The sequence below is a fragment of the Venturia canescens genome, chromosome 1, assembly GCF_019457755.1.
Source record: "Venturia canescens isolate UGA chromosome 1, ASM1945775v1, whole genome shotgun sequence".
NCBI lineage: Eukaryota > Metazoa > Arthropoda > Insecta > Hymenoptera > Ichneumonidae > Venturia > Venturia canescens.
The window spans coordinates 29,590,769-29,607,110 of NC_057421.1; the positions used below are offsets into that span (position 1 = coordinate 29,590,769).

Genomic DNA, 16,342 nt, shown 5'->3' on the forward strand with positions numbered 1-16,342 from the left:
GTGCGTTTCCCGAATTCTTATTTATTCGTCGCGAAAGAAGTTAATAAGTCTTCAAATGGCAATTCAATCGAGAAACGTGGTCGAAAATTTTAGAAAAAAGCTTTCATATTGTTTTGTATTACGCTCATCAGTTCGCCGCACCGTACATCGTTGCCAGGTCGTTTCAGCTGGTCATCCTCCTGTTCCGCATCACGTAAAATTAACACAGTTCATCAGTCGACATCTCCAAAACTAGATGGTCGAAAATTCCCATTTTTTAAAATATTAATCCCACAATAGTACTGAATACACGACTGGTTTTATTTTAAAGTCGTAAGATCGGTTTAGCGTTGGTAATAAAAAGTGTAAACAAAGAGCTATCCAGTGACGTATTAGGTATAAGCATTGCGTACAAAATGACCCATTTTTAATCGCGAATATATCGAAAACTAAATGGTGAATCGATTTGAAATTTCGACAGTCGATTCATGAAGGCTATTATTACACCATATTTAAATTTCACCCGATTCTTCAGATTTCAATAAAAGTACAGAACTACCTTAAGCATATCCTATTATAGATCGGTTTACCATGCATTTTCCTTAGGTACACATTTCCGGGAAAACTTCTGAACATTGTTCTTTTGGTCACTCTGAAGGAATATGAATATTTTCATTGAACTTTTGAATTTAGTAATAAACACTTTCGAACGCAATCTTACTATAAAATTGAACCGCCTCGACCCTAAAGATTATGCTTACATGAAAAAGCTTTCGATCATTGTCTGATAAGACGCTTATCTACTAGAATGCGTATAAAAGTACGCCAGTAATCTTTAAATCTTCAAAGTTGTTGAACATTCGAACGCGACATGAAGCGATTTTTTGTCCTGTCGAGTTTCGTTCTCATCCTGTCAGTGATTGCAGAAACGTATGGTAAATCAATGAACTAATAGTCCCCATATAGTTTGCACGAAAGCGTTGTGTGTTTTCTCGAGCTCGGAAGAACAAAATAATGGTGTTGGATTTGTTTCAACTGATTTTGAGTCAAAAGACAGAAGTGATCAATCCGCATGTTTGTAGGGAACTCAGTACTCATTCAAGCGAATGTGGGATCGCGGATTCTACTACAGGGTGAAAAAGTCGATGGAAAAGTGATCCGCTGTACTCTTGAAAAGAGCAACGGCCAAATATCAGATGAACCGAATGATTATACTGACAAATGTAAGATCCAAATTCAAAATGCCCAACTTGATTACGCTGGCAATTGGACACTGACAACTTACACCGACGATGGCCAATCATTCCAAAAGAAATTTACTATAATAATGACAATGGTAACATATTCATCCACAAAATACATTGCTATAACAATAAAACAATATACCCATTCAATAATTCGATAATACAACTGATCATTTGGATAGCCTATATTTTTAAAATTACTCAAATATTTTGATCTTTTTTCCTGATGACGCAACCCCGAGAATGGAGTTTGTACCACAGCAGTTGAAAAATAGCAATGTTTAATGTACAAATATGTTTCGTTTCCATTAGCTTTCGATAGAATACGATAAGCATTATTCCATTAAAGTTGAAAATGAAATCATGGGCTTGTACAAATGCGTTCCGTTCATTGAACTCATAAGAAGATAAAAATACCTCACGCCATCAAGTCATTTCAGGAGATCAACCTTTTATTGCAATCAATTAATCGACATTGAACATATTCCTATTCATAAGAATTATTTTTAATTATACTGAAGTTGGAATGATAGGAATTGGTTATTAAATATATATTCTTCATAAAGAAACGTCTTATGCTTTTATCAGGACGTAAACTTGAGGCCAACAAGCTATGTTTACGTAAACGCAGGACAATGGGTTACGGTATGGTTTGAAGGAAACGACACCGATGTCACAGCATGCAAACTGAAAGCCACAGCGGTAGTTATCTGATATTATATTTCGAGTTCTGCTACCATTCAAACTGCTCCACTTTAACTGTCGAAAGTTTGATGTCGTAGATGGACAAAGAATATGATCTCTTCAACTATCAATTCGATGAAATGACTCGTTACCGTGGATGTGGAGTGAAAATTCTCGCTACTAAAGAACGAGCTTTGCAGTGGGAGTTGCGTCGAAACATTGGCGATTATGTGATTGAAACATCTATTTTTCATATTCAAGTTCCGTACGAAAACGATGATCCACGACGAGTAGTACGTGAGATAAAATATTATTTTTTCAATTCCAACTCCATAAGGAAAGAAAAGTCACACGATCAAATAGACCTGAACTCAATTATAGCTTTTTCCTACAATTGATGACGCAACACACTTTTTAAAAAGTAATTGATAGTATCTCATCAGTGGAAAAAATTTTTGATTCTTGGTAGATAAATCGTCATCTTATCATTGGAAAACCAGCGAAATTAGAAGTGAGAGAAACAGATATGCTCTTTTGCCAAATAATAAGACCCGATGGGTCTACAACCCGCATTCAATACGGAGTATGTGAAGTCGAAATCCCCGCAGTGACGACATTCCATTACGGTACTTGGATCGCATCTTTCGCATTGAAGGGAAAAATGGAATTGGATTCGACTGAAATTGACGTCGAACTTTGGGGTACAGTGAAATTCCTCTAAAAACATGAATTCTTGAAAAATCAAATGAAAGATTATGAGTCCTTCGGACAATGTATAATTACACTCTTCAATTCATGTTCGTAATATTTTGATGGACTTATGAAGTTACTCATCACAGCGAGAAAATTTCTGCTGCCCATAATGAATTGTATTCATTCTAATCTAACTATTATTTTAGATTTGGATTCATTGGATGCAAAAATAATACCAGGATCTGGGCCAGAACTCAATTTGCTATGCAGAACTGGAGTGTCGTCTTTGAAATTCTGCACTTTCATAAGACCCGACAAATACACGATTAATCTGCCAGTCGGTGTAGGGAATGAAAAGTACGTTTCCGTTCAAACATTATACAATATGACTTATGCATATTTGCAATTTTATGTCTTATTTTCTGGGCATTTGAAAAATTTCAAAAAAATGTCTTTAAGAGAGTAATCAAGAGAGTAATGTCTTTAAGGAATAAAAGAGAGTAAATTTCGTTCATAAAGCTACTCGTACTACGGTGACGGATACAAAGACGATACAGAATCGCGTTATTATGCCGACTGTGGCATAACAATCCACAACCCATCTGACGATGATTTTGGTCTCTGGAACTGTGAAATGGGTGTTCAGCAGGGCAACAGCGTCGAAACCCGGGGTACTGTAATTGAAGTGAACAAAAGTCGATCCGGACGCTCTTACAACGTCAAATCTTCTGATGTTATCGTGAAACGAGGAGAAACATACAGTGTAAGCGAGAAAACAGTTTATTATAATTACGCAAACCTTAACGAACTATAATTAATTAAGTCAATGAAGAAAAATCATGAGGAACTTCACTGTCCGCTTTGCTGATGCGTTTACGCAAGTGATTAAGAATCCCAATAATATTATTTTTCATATTCAGTGTTTGATGCAGCAAAATACGATTAATCGGAAATGCATTTGAAGCTGAGTTACATAACCGAACGCCACCTCATTCTGCATTACTGAAATTCATGAAATATTATTCGTTTTAAAAATCATAAAAACCATTATCATAGCTGATTAGGGTGAGTAAAAAAAATCGACTTTGTTTTTTTTGGATCCGATACAAAAAACTGGTTCCTAGACACTTCTAGCAAGTACTCCGCAAAAATGAGCTCTTCGGTTTAATCGATTACTCTAACCGTTTAACATATATTCATATTCAAATCCCAATGCCTACTGATTTCGATATTTTTTAATAAAATTTATCCATATAATTCATGAATTTTGAGAATATTCATCAAAATTTGAGCCCATTGCGATAGAACAACAGCTTCCAGCTTACGTCTTATCTTTTGTTTGAAAATAAATTTTTTCACGATATTATCATTTCCAGAAGTCAAAATATAATATTCACAAAATTATTTGATGTCATAATAAATGGTCTAGAATACAAAAAAAACTTCAAGCGTAAGAAATTGGCAACATAAAAACAAGAAAAAAGCAACATTTCAGAATGAATTTAAAATGTTCTCGAAATGAACTGAAAATGAGCTGAAACAAAAGGTGTAAAAAAGTCGAATTGAAGCATCGAAAATTTATTCTTTTTGTTTCTTGTTCTTTTAAAATTGAAATAAACAAATTTATATCACGCGGTACGTAAATGGACGCTTTTGCGTACGCTTCGCGTACGCAAAACCCCCATTTCCGCACCTCGTAATATAAAATTTCGTATAACACGCGTACGAAAAACTTTTTCTGACTCGTGTGATTGCAGTCCTCGCCTTCGGCTCGGCCTGCAAACTCACACTCGTCAGAAAAAGATTTTTCGTCCTAGTGTTATAATGTACTATTATATACATTTTCAATAAGCCAGGTGAAAAATATTAAATCGCGATTATAAATTGTGATAAGAGCAAAATTATGAAACGAAAATTTGGATGAAAAATTATTTAGAAAGGAATATATATCCAAACAAAAGATAAGACGTAAGTAGAAGCCGTTATTTTATCGAAATAACACGCAAATTTGTATGAATATTCTAAAGATTTATGAATTGTAAGGATAAATTTAAAATAGTTATTAAAAAACTATTGAAATCAGTACGCGTTAGAATTCGAATACGAATATATGTTAATAAACGGTTAGAGTAATCGATTAAACCGAAGAGACTTTTTTTGTAGAGCTTTTTCCGCGAAAATATGCCGTACTCATTTGACGATAATTATTTTTCAGTAAGGAACCAAACTAAAAATAAAAAAAAAATTCCAATATATTTAACCTTATAACCCCGAATGTCCTGTAAATCGTTAGATTAATGGAAAAAGTGTAAAAGGGCTTTTTTTAGAGTGTTTAATTTCCTACAAAAATATGTGAGGGGGATTGGCTTAACAATCGATAGAAAATGAAATATGGTCATTTTTATATGAGACTGAAATGAACCGCGATGAGAATGATCGTCCCCTTAATATTAAGAGCTTATTTTTGGTGAGTACTCTCTAGAGGTGTCTAGAAACTAGTTTTTCTGTCTCGGGTCCAAAAAAAAAAAACAAAGTCGATTTTTTGACCCAGCATCCTATTGCCGATTTTACATTGTAACGTTCAGAAATCGGTGGATAATGCAAAACAAATCAAGCAGTCTAGGAACTAAACGAAATTTTTAATAAGTCGACATTCTCTCAGATCCGTTGTAAGGTAAACGCTAAATTGGATTATTGCTGGTTGAGAAGTCCGAACGGTACGGTGTTCAGTATATCCTCGGAAATTTCTTCGCTCTCGAGTATTAAGTACATAGGTAAAGGTTTCACCATGGGTGATTGCGGCACCGTTGTCAACAATGCCCAGTCGAGTGATAACGGAACATGGACTTGTCATTTGGGACTCTCTGGGGGTACCGAAGTAATGGAAACTATTTTGGTTCAAGTGGCAGGTCAGCACTTGCGTCGAAACAAATAAACACACGAAGTTTATCATATAATTTCGTTATGATTTCGCGTTTTTTCATGGTCTAAAGGAAATCGTCAATATTTATTAGAATTTTATTTTTTCATAGATTCTTATCTGATTGCTACTGAAAAAATCGTTCAGATAAAAGATGTAGCAAAATTGTCCTGCAAAATTTTCTCTGGGGAATCAGGAGCCCTCAAGTATTGCAGATGGGTTCGCCCAGATGGATATGGAATACATTATCAAGATGCTTGGCGTTACACGATGTTCAACGACAGAAGTAGCTGCGTTCTGAACATTCCAAGTACGTAATCTAATATTTCTCGTTCATTGAATGTCATTGTCATCAATGACATTAAATAATCAATACTATGGTATATTTGTATTATTATAACGTCATATAATAATACAATTTGAATGATTAGACGTTACATCTGAGGACATCGGAATGTGGACCTGTGCTGGCATGTTGACCGGAAACGTGGAATCCGAACAGTCGGCATTTATCCAGCTTGAATGGGTTGCCAATGATATGACGACTATAAATGTATTATCAATCATTTTGGGCTGTGGAATACTTGTTTTTACTCTCATTAGTGTCTTCTTCGCTGCGATGTTCTTGAACAAACGTAAAAAAATTCAGCAACAAATGAAGCGTCCACCAGCGTATGATCCCGAGGATTTTGCACAACCACGTTCGTTCCCACCCGTTCCTAACGAACCTGCCATGGATAAAGATTACAAATATTAAAGACAGCGTTCAGATCTCATTGTAAATCAGAAAGTTTGTAAGTCTCTTGTTTTTATCTTGATTACTTATAAAAGAAAAAAATAAAATAGGAAAAAAGAATGTCAAGGAAATACTCGTCTTAATAAACGATGCGGTCAATTTTTAAATATTTTTCTATAAAGATAGAGAGATAGAAAGGATTCTTAAATCAATGATGGATTATCGAATACAAGGTTTCGGACATCAGAGAAAATAGCAACGTTTTTTATCGTTTTTTTGATAATTCTAAGATGAGCTCGAGCGTTCAGCTCGATGTCGAAACAAAGGAACGACATCCATCTCTGCTATTTTATAAGTGTAAAGCAAAATTTTTTTCAGCCAGAATAAATGTGAAATCGTCGCCCATTCAGTTGTGAATATAGAATATTTGACAGATTTCCAACATTATTTCTCCACAATGTATGAGAAGCTTACAGCAAACTTGTATCGTGAGAAAGTATCAACCAAGGAATTGTGCCGAAACCATACAATAGTTTCTGAGGCTGACCCAAAATACGGCTGAAAGGGGCATATATTCAGAATTGGCTCATTCTGCTGCCCATTGTCAACAGCAATCACTCAAACTTGCACCTAGTACGTAGTTAATACATGTTTGAGTGATCCGTACTCTTGGAATCTCTAGATTGGAATGAGCAACCCTTCGGTCCAGTCATGCCAACGAGAGGGTTATGGAATAATTGGTAGTGGCTAATCCGGCCCTTCTATAGCTCAGACGAGACCTGTGACACGTGCATGTTCTGTCACACGTCGAAGGGTTTAATCCTTCGTTCAAATATGGGTTCCTGCTCGTGTCCCTGCGGATCGAATGATCATAAGGGCAGGGAAACTGGTACGTGGCAGGATCAGAGCCATGAGGCTTCTGCTTTTGTTGAATATACATATATGTATACATCGTATGTGTTTGCATGCATATATAAAGGAAATATTGGATGAAATCCCATGGCAAATTCCCGAATTGACCAGCGATCCGCCATTCCTTCCTAGCGAGTATTAAACATCCGTTACAACAAACGCATGCTTCCAGCAATCCGATGAGCAATTACCTTATTCAGCAGCGTTCATTAATTATCGAAGCGGATGAAACGAGAAATGATTTATCCCATTTTGATTGAACGAGCGAATTGTTTTTAAAAAATAAATCTCAAGAGAGAAAACCCGTTCCGAAATTCGATTTTATTGGAACGTTTCCCTTGAATTACACAACTTCATAGGAAAGCTCGTTCGCGTTATACTCTAGTTGAGCAAGCAAATCATTGAAAAATTATAATCGAGAATGGAAAAGATTTCAATTGGTAATTGTATTATCAGGGATTAGAATTGATTTGTTTAATAACAGAAGTGACTGTGTCGTTATTTGCACTTTGCCTTCTCGTTGCGAAAAAAATAGTATTTCAATAAGTGTATTCATATGCAATTTCCTTTGCACTATTCGTTTCACCGTGTGATGATAACAAAACATAAAATTGTTTGAAAAGTTATTCTCACGATGGATTGGGTACTTCTATTCCTCTCGTTCTCACGCCTTCGCGATGGCGTCGTGACAGCATTGAAATCAATCACAATGGATCACGTGTCATGTTTACTCTCGGCTAAAGTGACAACATTCACATTTTGATTCGGAAATTATAAATACCGTTCGACCCTGTTCATGAGTGTTATATACTGATAAGACAGCTTAATTCGAATCCTGGACTCGATTTCCTTCATTTTTGTGGCATAGAGAAATATTTTTTTTTTTATTCAATCGTCCAAATTTGGAAACAAAATACATTCATTTAGTAATTCATAGATTCACATTTTTGTAATTCTCATCGAAGTTTTTTCAGACTCTCATGGATTATAATTAGATGCAGTTTAAAAACGGAAGCCAGTCGGATTCAACACTGAAAGATAGTCGATTATTATCATTATAAAAAATATCACATTAAAAACTACCATAAAATGAGTTATTTTATATTTTTAATATTTTTACGTTTTCTATAAAAGCCAAAATAAAAATGTTGCGCAATATTTGGATTCTCTATTTCCCATTTTTTCGACTCATTCTCAATAAAAAAAGTGATTCGAGTTCCACAGAAACAAAAGCTCACTACGGGAGCAAATGGAAGGACAAATTAGATCGTATAAATCAAGCAAATTATTTTTTCTTCCAAGACCCGTACAAAGGAGGAGACGAGAAAAAAGGCAAAGAAACCCATCCCGTTTCCAAATTAATAACTCATAATGCCTGTTAGAAACGACTCTGGCGAATCGAGTCAGGAGAATGAGGACAAGAGATGAGGCGAAGGACGAGAATGATACGAGTGGAAGGAAAAAGAGCATAAAACACGAGACCAATATATATATATGTATGATTCTTGTGTATAATATACATATAGATATGAAGAGATGGGCGCCCGTTAAAACTCTTGGACTGAGATAACCCTCAGATTCTCGGGTTAATCCGACGACCAGATGACTTTCCATTGCTTAGAGAAAAAGAAAAAAGACAACGACAGATTGGAAAATATCAGAGTAAGAGAGAGAGAGAGAGAGAGAGAGAGAGAGAGAGAGAGAGAGAGAGAGAAAGGGATGCTGTACTGAGTATAGAACGGGTTAGAGATTACTAGCAGTACGAAGAAAAGGGAAGAGGTAAAAAGGAAAGCGTTGGTGCGCGAACGACGACGATGGGGACACGAGAAAAGAGCGGAAGATTGCCGCGGCTGTGGAGCTCTAGTAATTTCGTGGGATTAATATTTAATATCACCCGGGTAGAGAGGGCGAGAAAATAAGAGTAGGAATGAGAACCTCGTCCTCTCTTGCATCACCCAATCTCTCGCCTTTCTACGCCCTTTCGCATCAGTTGATTTCTCGTTCTATTTCTCCTCTTTTCTCGCTTATATATCCGTTTTCTCATACACTTTCTGCTTCCTATCCTCGTCCATCTTGTTCCTCGTTCCTTTGCCGAGTTTCGCTCTCTCGATTTCCGTGGTTCCATATTTTTTCTATTTTCTACTCTTTATGCATCGAAATCCCTATGTTGCAGTATCTCTTTTCGCACTGCTTCCGTCGTTTGTTTCTTCTCTCTTCTCCTTCGTCGCTTTATCGTGGATGTACACCAACAAAAAGTACATGAGTATACTTTTACACAAACCATGAAGATCAAGTCGCAGCCACCAACTTGAGATTTGAAATACCATAAACTTGTTCCTCAATGTCGATTTTTGATAATATCAATTGAAAAGTCCATATTTGGCTTTTAAATGAAGCATTCAAATGTATCGTTGCAAAATTTCATCGTCGACGCATAATGAAAATGATTCATCAGTAGTCCACAGCTCCTTCGCAACAGAGCAAACTTCACTTCACCTTAAAATTATCTGCACCAATATATATTCCCAGACATATTTAGGACTTTGGTTCCAATCAGCGTTTCAATGGAAACGCTAGATATATTCCAGTTGAAACGGAATTGGAAACGATAAGAAAAGGATGCTGGAAGAAGAAAACAATTCATGCATGTAAAATCGATTGATTCTTGTACAAAATATATGGTGGCACGAATAGAAATTAAAATCTATAGACCGGAGTAAAACGAGGTAGCTTAAGGTATTCCTTACGCAGGGCCGTATTTTTTGGTGTCGCAAACTAGGGCACTCGAAATTCGGACTGATTCCTGACCTCTGCGAAGTTGCTGTTATATGGAAAAGCCTCTGCTTCTGCCATTTTTCCAACTTTTATCGTTAATATCTCTTTTCAACATTTGATGACCCTTTATTTTTATTGTCGCTATAGATTTCTTTCATTTTTTTCTATCCGTGAGATAGTTTTTATCAGGAATTTAGAGATATTCAGAGTATAAATTATTGAATAGAAATGTGATGATGATGGATTCTCCATAAGCTCCCGTAGAAATTTTACGATTTTTGACATTTTAATTACCTGACCTAAAATTTCGCCAATCTATTCGGATGCAGCTGTACTCTAGTGTAAATTAAAATCAATTTTTTGTAGAGATTTCGGATTCGTGAAAGGAATACCTTAAGGAATATCCTGCTTTTTGGAAGTTTGAGAAGTTTCATCTATTACTTACCCTCAAACGCCAAAAGAAACGCATTGTAATTTTTTGCAATTTCGAAAAAAAAAAAAATTTCTTGGAGTACAATGGAATACCACTTAATTGGTGACATTTTTTTTACTACAATTTCAACACAATTCATAAAGTTTTCCCTTTTTTTTCAATGCGCATTTTGTCAATTTTTTTTTCTTTTTTGCAATTAAAAAACTAAAATTTCGAAAGTGTTTCTTTTTCTTCCATTTCTGGAAAATATATACCAATTACAAGAAATTTCGAATTACGGAATTTTCGAGTTACCCCGTTTTGCTCCAGTCTCCCCTATATCAGTATATGGCTCCATTCATTTTCATTCGCTTGCGTCGTTCGAGGAAAAGGATGGTTTTTCGAAAAACAATGTCTGGCAAATTCTTATGCGCACGTGTGTCGTTTCGACAAGTACAGGCCTAAATAAAAAATTGACTGTAACAATAGAAAATGATTATTTTTTATGACAATTATTTCATGGTTGAACGTTGCGTAAGTATTTTTGGATTATATTAGAAAGGTTGACAAAAGCAATGTCAGTCGAAAAAAAAGGAAAGATTTTCCCAATTTAAAAAGCGCTTTAGTGCTTATACATCGATTAGAATGAATTATGGAATTCTATGACAAGCAAAAAAAAAGAAAAAGCACAAATAAGATGAAGTCAGATGAATGAAAAGAAAAAATTGAGCCGCAATTTATTAATTTCGAAACCCTCCTCAACAATGTAAACTTTTGCTCTTTTGCAGAAACTCTTTTCCTGTTTCACGTTTTGCACCAATATAAACTCAACCTTGTCAAAACCTACACTGAATCAGGGTTTTGTATGGTAATAGCTGGTAAAAAATCTTTCAGGCTGCTGTTGCTGCTGGGAGGAAGTAGAAAACTCGAAAAATGTCAGGGTAAGTTGTACTCTTTCATTGACTAGTACCTTGGCAAAGAATGAACAATAAAAAAAGCATCATGCAACAAATGTGAATTTGTAAGTGAAAATTGAAGCGACGCCCTTGGACAGTGGAAAGGTACGTTTGGTGCCCTTCTGCTATTAGGACTATCATATAGCTTTGTACATGGAGACCATCAGCTCTAACAGACACCACCCTGCAGCAGCCAGAAGAGGAGTATCACCATTAGAACGTTTTGTGTTACGGAAGTGCCCGTCGAGGTCTCCACAGTTGCCGCAGTTCCAATTATCTAATTGAAAGTAACGGCCAGGGGGATGCTGCGAACCTTTCTCCCTCCCTTTCCCTATCAACGGCAAAACTGCCACACGATATCCTCTCTTCTCGCGTTGGCAAAGCCCACTATCAGAGCCCCAACCATTCCAGAGAGTTTCACCACTCAAAGACCCTAAATGTAACGTCCAATAAATTCGCGAACGTTCCAGAGCATACTGGTTCGTGTACTAGTGGTGGTAATCGTGCCGAATACCACCCACATTCCTTGATATATTTACCAAATTTAGGAAAACACTCGTTTGCGTTCGTTAACGATGTTTGCGCTACGTTTGAAAAGCAATCATTTTTGAGAAGGATTTTCGACGAAGGCCTTTAAAGCAATCACGTATTTCTTTCCACTTCATTATATCTATATTTATTTTTATTTTTATTTTATTCAGCTTGCCTCTTGAACGTGGAAAGAGAATCTGGAAGGGTGGTCACCCTCACGATCTGCCGTTGATTGAATTTCTCATTTCCAGCCCTCCATCTCCCCTCCTCAGTCCTAAATCATTCGCAGGATGCATACATTACATCCGTATCAGCTGTGTACGCTTTTTCACACTATACATCCATTATTAGGGTTCGAAACACATATGCGAGCTCGAGGATTACATTTGCAGATTGTATAAAAAAAGCTTCCCACAAACGCACCACAATGTGGTGAGACGCAATGTGATCGGGAATTTGAGTGTGAACCACCAACGGCGGCGAAGCTTCAGTCTTATATTTGCTCTTTTGATCATGATCGTGCTCTTGAATAACGATTTCAGGGGATAAGAATGTCAACAATATTATCTGAACTGCAAGTGAATCACTAAACTTGGTCTAATCCAAAATATCTGTCGACATCGCTGATTTCACAGATATGCCCGAGTAAAAATCATAGTGTTTTTAAACAATTTTATTAAAGATAAGTTTTTTTTTTTTTAAATTATCATAATGCTCTATTGTTGGAAAATGACCGAGGTCAGTTAGCTGGAGAGCAGTTCAAAATTAGTACACGTTGAAATTCGTGTGGTTGTTTGAAACCCGTATTTCCCTAATTTGCAATTCTGTATCTTAATTTTTGGGGTAGTTAACCCTTCGCGTACATTTTGACCCAAGCCCTCATTCCGTTTAGAAATTTCAACGGTATTTCTATCGCCTCAATGCAATGTACTAAACACACCACATAGGAGATACACAGTTGTACCTGCAAGAGGGTAGATAGGAAAGGGTTGTTATATTCTTGGCATGTATCTGTACGAAACGTGGGTTAGGTAGAAACGCAGAGAATACGAGAGCATTAGGATGGCCACGTTTATTACCTTCATTGAAGCTTGCCCACTTTAGTTTGTGTTCCACCGTTGGAAACAAAGCAGATGGAAATTCTTAACTGCTATTGGTATCGTTCTCTCTCTTTCTCCTTCGACGTTGCCCACTCGACTATTTCAACCCTCAGAAATGAGGGTGAAATAACAACCCTTTACTGACGGTGTGGACGCACGTTGACTTTGCCACTTAAATATCACCCGTTAAGTAGCCACCTACTTATATTTATTTGAAAGTGGATCTGATAATGTTGAAATTCACTCTACTGCGGTTTCATAACGCTTAAATTTTATTTCTATACACTATAGTCACAGTGGAAATTCAACGAAATAATTTTATACGCGCCAAGAATGTTCCTTTCTTGAAATTATTTTCAAAACGATATTATATTTTATAACAAAGATATTTGTTTGACTGAAATAATTGATTTCCATCAATACAAACTTTCTGAACGACATCAACTCTCGGTTGAGGTTAACGAAACAATTACTTTTTTTAAAAAAGTATTAAACTTCGATCACATCGTGTCGTTGTCGTTACCACACGGATGTATGGATTCTACAAATCATGTGAAATCGAATTGAATCAAAATAATAACGGCACAGTGAAAGATAGGCCATTCTAGTGGAATCTTTCTAGTATTTCCAATATCGTAAATAACATATTGACATGGAATGGAATGAAAAATATCGTGCTAGTACATATGTGCATACATATTTCAACATCTTGGACTATTATGATAGTCAGCAGCAAAGTGGAGCACATGTTGCAACGGATGTGTGGGGTCTGTCGAATTTTTTTGCCGAATCTCTAAAATCTCCAAAAAAAATAAAGGCCTTGCAAGGCGAGGCTTTTATGTTTTCCACTATCTTTTAGTACAACCCCCCCCCCCCCCCCCCCCCGCCCATCGTAAAACTGTAATACATTCTATTGTATTATACCAGATCAAGATTACAGCATCTCCCAGCGAGCTCTTGACTATAATCACATGCTGAATCATATCTACAAAAAAATAATATTTGCGAGGGAAGATACCCAATCAAATATCAATGATTTTAAGGTAGTTCGATAGCTAAGTACCGTATAAAAAAGTAGGGTGCATCTCCCTCCTGTGTGAGCATTATTTGTTGTGAAATATGTTCTAAAAATTATTCAAATTATCGTTAATGATCAGTAAAAAAATATATGGTTACGATATTTTACTAAAATTTCATAATTGCCCGAGATTTAGGAATTTTTATATCTTTTCTCTTGCGTATGTTCTTACTAGAATACATCTTCATGCCGTATGCATATATACGAGGATACTAATGAACGCTCAGAAGCACGTGAATCGTGGCAACTGTACACAGCCAGCTGTCTCAGACGAGCGCAGTGTCCTAAAGTTTACTGATAATCATAGCTTATCTCACCCGACAGCGTTGCCACGTCGCGAATCTTGAAATTCTCTCACGCAAATTCTCATACGATTTTTATTACAATCATTTTTTTTTTCAGAAGATACTCTAACACTGTGTTTTTTTAAAATCAAAATCGTAAGAAACATTCTTGAGTTTTTTTGACACATATTTTTTGTTTGACGATTATCATGTGTTCAGATGGAGAAACCACAGAACTTTAACTTGCAATATCTGAAAAACTGTACGGTAGAACTACTTTTTTTTTAATCGGGTCTTGCTATTGAACAACCATCGAAGACCAAATTTTGCAAACATTTTATTTGATGGGAAACTTTTTTTAACTTTCTTATATACTAAGTTTTCGATGATTCGTTTTTATTCTATTTCGATGTGATACCAAAGTAAAATTAATATAGGTGACGTTTTCTGACCTAACTGTATATAAATATTAGGACGTGTACAAGAATATAAAAAGAATCGAAGATGACGAGTAGGGGGATAAAGGGCAGAATAAAGGACACTTTGGAGGGTGAAGTGACATGAGGACATCTTACGGCGAGTGCGTGACGAAGGGGCACTGAAATGAAATAACGCTATACACGAAGAGATGAGTCCAATAGCTCAGGATTGCAGTAATCTCTGGTGTATCACGGTGATCGGAATATCACGGCTGCCAAAAAAAGACACGCCTGCTCAATCTGCAACCTTTAATCCGGGTTTCTTCCCTCCTATCCAGGAAACTAAGACTCTTGGAATGATTCAATAACGAAATACTGTATGAAGCACGCAGACCGAATCTGAATGAAATATATGGAATTTCCTTTATCGGATATCTAGAGGACATTCGATGGCGAACGAAACCCATAAATTCCGATATAATAAAAGGTTATAGAAATAATAAATAAAAATAAAAAAATACGTTGCAGTATGCAGTATTCTCTCAATTACTGTAATTATTTAATTATTAAAGAAATAAATTTCGGAAGTTATCGAAAACAGTTGAAAAACACTATCGCTCCTGTAAAAATTCTCTGGAAGCAACTCGTCATAACATGAATGTACTCGTCTCAGGTAATTATTGCGTTACGAAAAAATAAAAGACATTTTTACGCACACTAAAATTTAGCGTGAAAAGAATTGAAATTCGAATGACCAAGTTTTCATCAACTACGTCATGACAAATGTATTTTTAATTCCTCAACGGTGTAAAAATTTCGAAAAGTAATCATTCTTATGAAATAGCTAATAGATTTTGCGAATAAAACTTTCCTGTTTTATTCTTATCTGCTTGAGCCTATTTAGATAAAATTCTTCGAGCATGAATCGTTTTGACATAGAATATCCTTTAGATTCAATTTATTCTAGAAGTATGACCTCTCAAGTCCCTGAGGGGTGAATTAGCCCTTCGAGCATCCCTTGGGACACGATGCGTCCGAGATTAGATAGATCCGATGCTAATGTATAAGGTCTGACTAATTTCTGGGATCGTAAACAAGACTGTCCACTCGACAGTTATTGCAAAATTGGAAATTATTATTCGATATTTATACATTGTTGCGATGAGTACAGTTCTCATCCTCCTCAATGACAGTAAAAAAATGTACTGATTCCATGAAGCTATTTCTTCAACTTGATCGCAACAATATTTTGTTCATTATTGACAACTGCTTGTTAAGTTCGTCATAATTTCAGAATGTTTCAAAACAACAGTAACTTCGACAAAAGTAAACCATACAAAAAGTCAACGTTATTATTTTATAAGCTAAGACGATACGAAAATCAGAAAGAAAAGGAAAGAACTCGTTTGTAATTTTGGCAAGGATACGATTTGCCGTTAAAATTAATAGACACTATTGCAACTCACAGAATTTTAATATGAAATCAAAATTTTCATGCTAACGTAACCAATCCATCTAACAGTATTGAAGAGAAGAAAAGATAAAAAGGAAAGTAGCGAGAAGGGGAGGAAACAAGAGAGGAAAAGAGGAAAAAGCACACAGCATCCAGTCGACTGAAT

At 36.0% G+C, this 16,342-nt stretch overlaps 1 protein-coding gene across 2 annotated transcripts; it reads left to right on the forward strand.

The window, feature by feature from the left end:
* Nucleotides 1-823: 823 nt before the first annotated feature.
* Nucleotides 824-7,046, forward strand: LOC122408072 (uncharacterized). Of its 2 annotated transcripts, none has more exons than XM_043414630.1 (10): nucleotides 824-914; nucleotides 1,062-1,202; nucleotides 1,812-1,925; nucleotides 2,006-2,200; nucleotides 2,377-2,608; nucleotides 2,807-2,957; nucleotides 3,120-3,363; nucleotides 5,263-5,509; nucleotides 5,633-5,830; nucleotides 5,952-7,046. In XM_043414630.1, the coding sequence occupies exons 2-10, from the start codon at nucleotides 1,176-1,178 to the stop codon at nucleotides 6,275-6,277; spliced, it is 1,734 nt and encodes a 577-aa protein (XP_043270565.1). In that variant the 5' UTR covers nucleotides 824-914; nucleotides 1,062-1,175; the 3' UTR covers nucleotides 6,278-7,046. The 2 variants fall into 2 exon arrangements, with proteins under 2 accessions (XP_043270565.1, XP_043270555.1); XM_043414620.1 differs by having other exon boundaries at nucleotides 1,062-1,315; nucleotides 5,952-7,045.
* The last annotated feature ends 9,296 nt before the right edge of the window (nucleotides 7,047-16,342 follow it).

What these genes read in the sequence shown, in the direction of transcription:
- LOC122408072 (XM_043414620.1), top strand. Translation starts at nt 851, where the DNA reads ATGAAGCGATTTTTTGTCCTGTCGAGTTTCGTTCTCATCCTGTCAGTG. An exon ending in GTCGGTGTAGGGAATGAAAA is followed by an intron (nt 2,958 to 3,119) that starts GTACGTTTCCGT and finishes TCGTTCATAAAG; the next exon opens with CTACTCGTACTACGGTGACG. An exon ending in TATTTTGGTTCAAGTGGCAG is followed by an intron (nt 5,510 to 5,632) that starts GTCAGCACTTGC and finishes ATTTTTTCATAG; the next exon opens with ATTCTTATCTGATTGCTACT.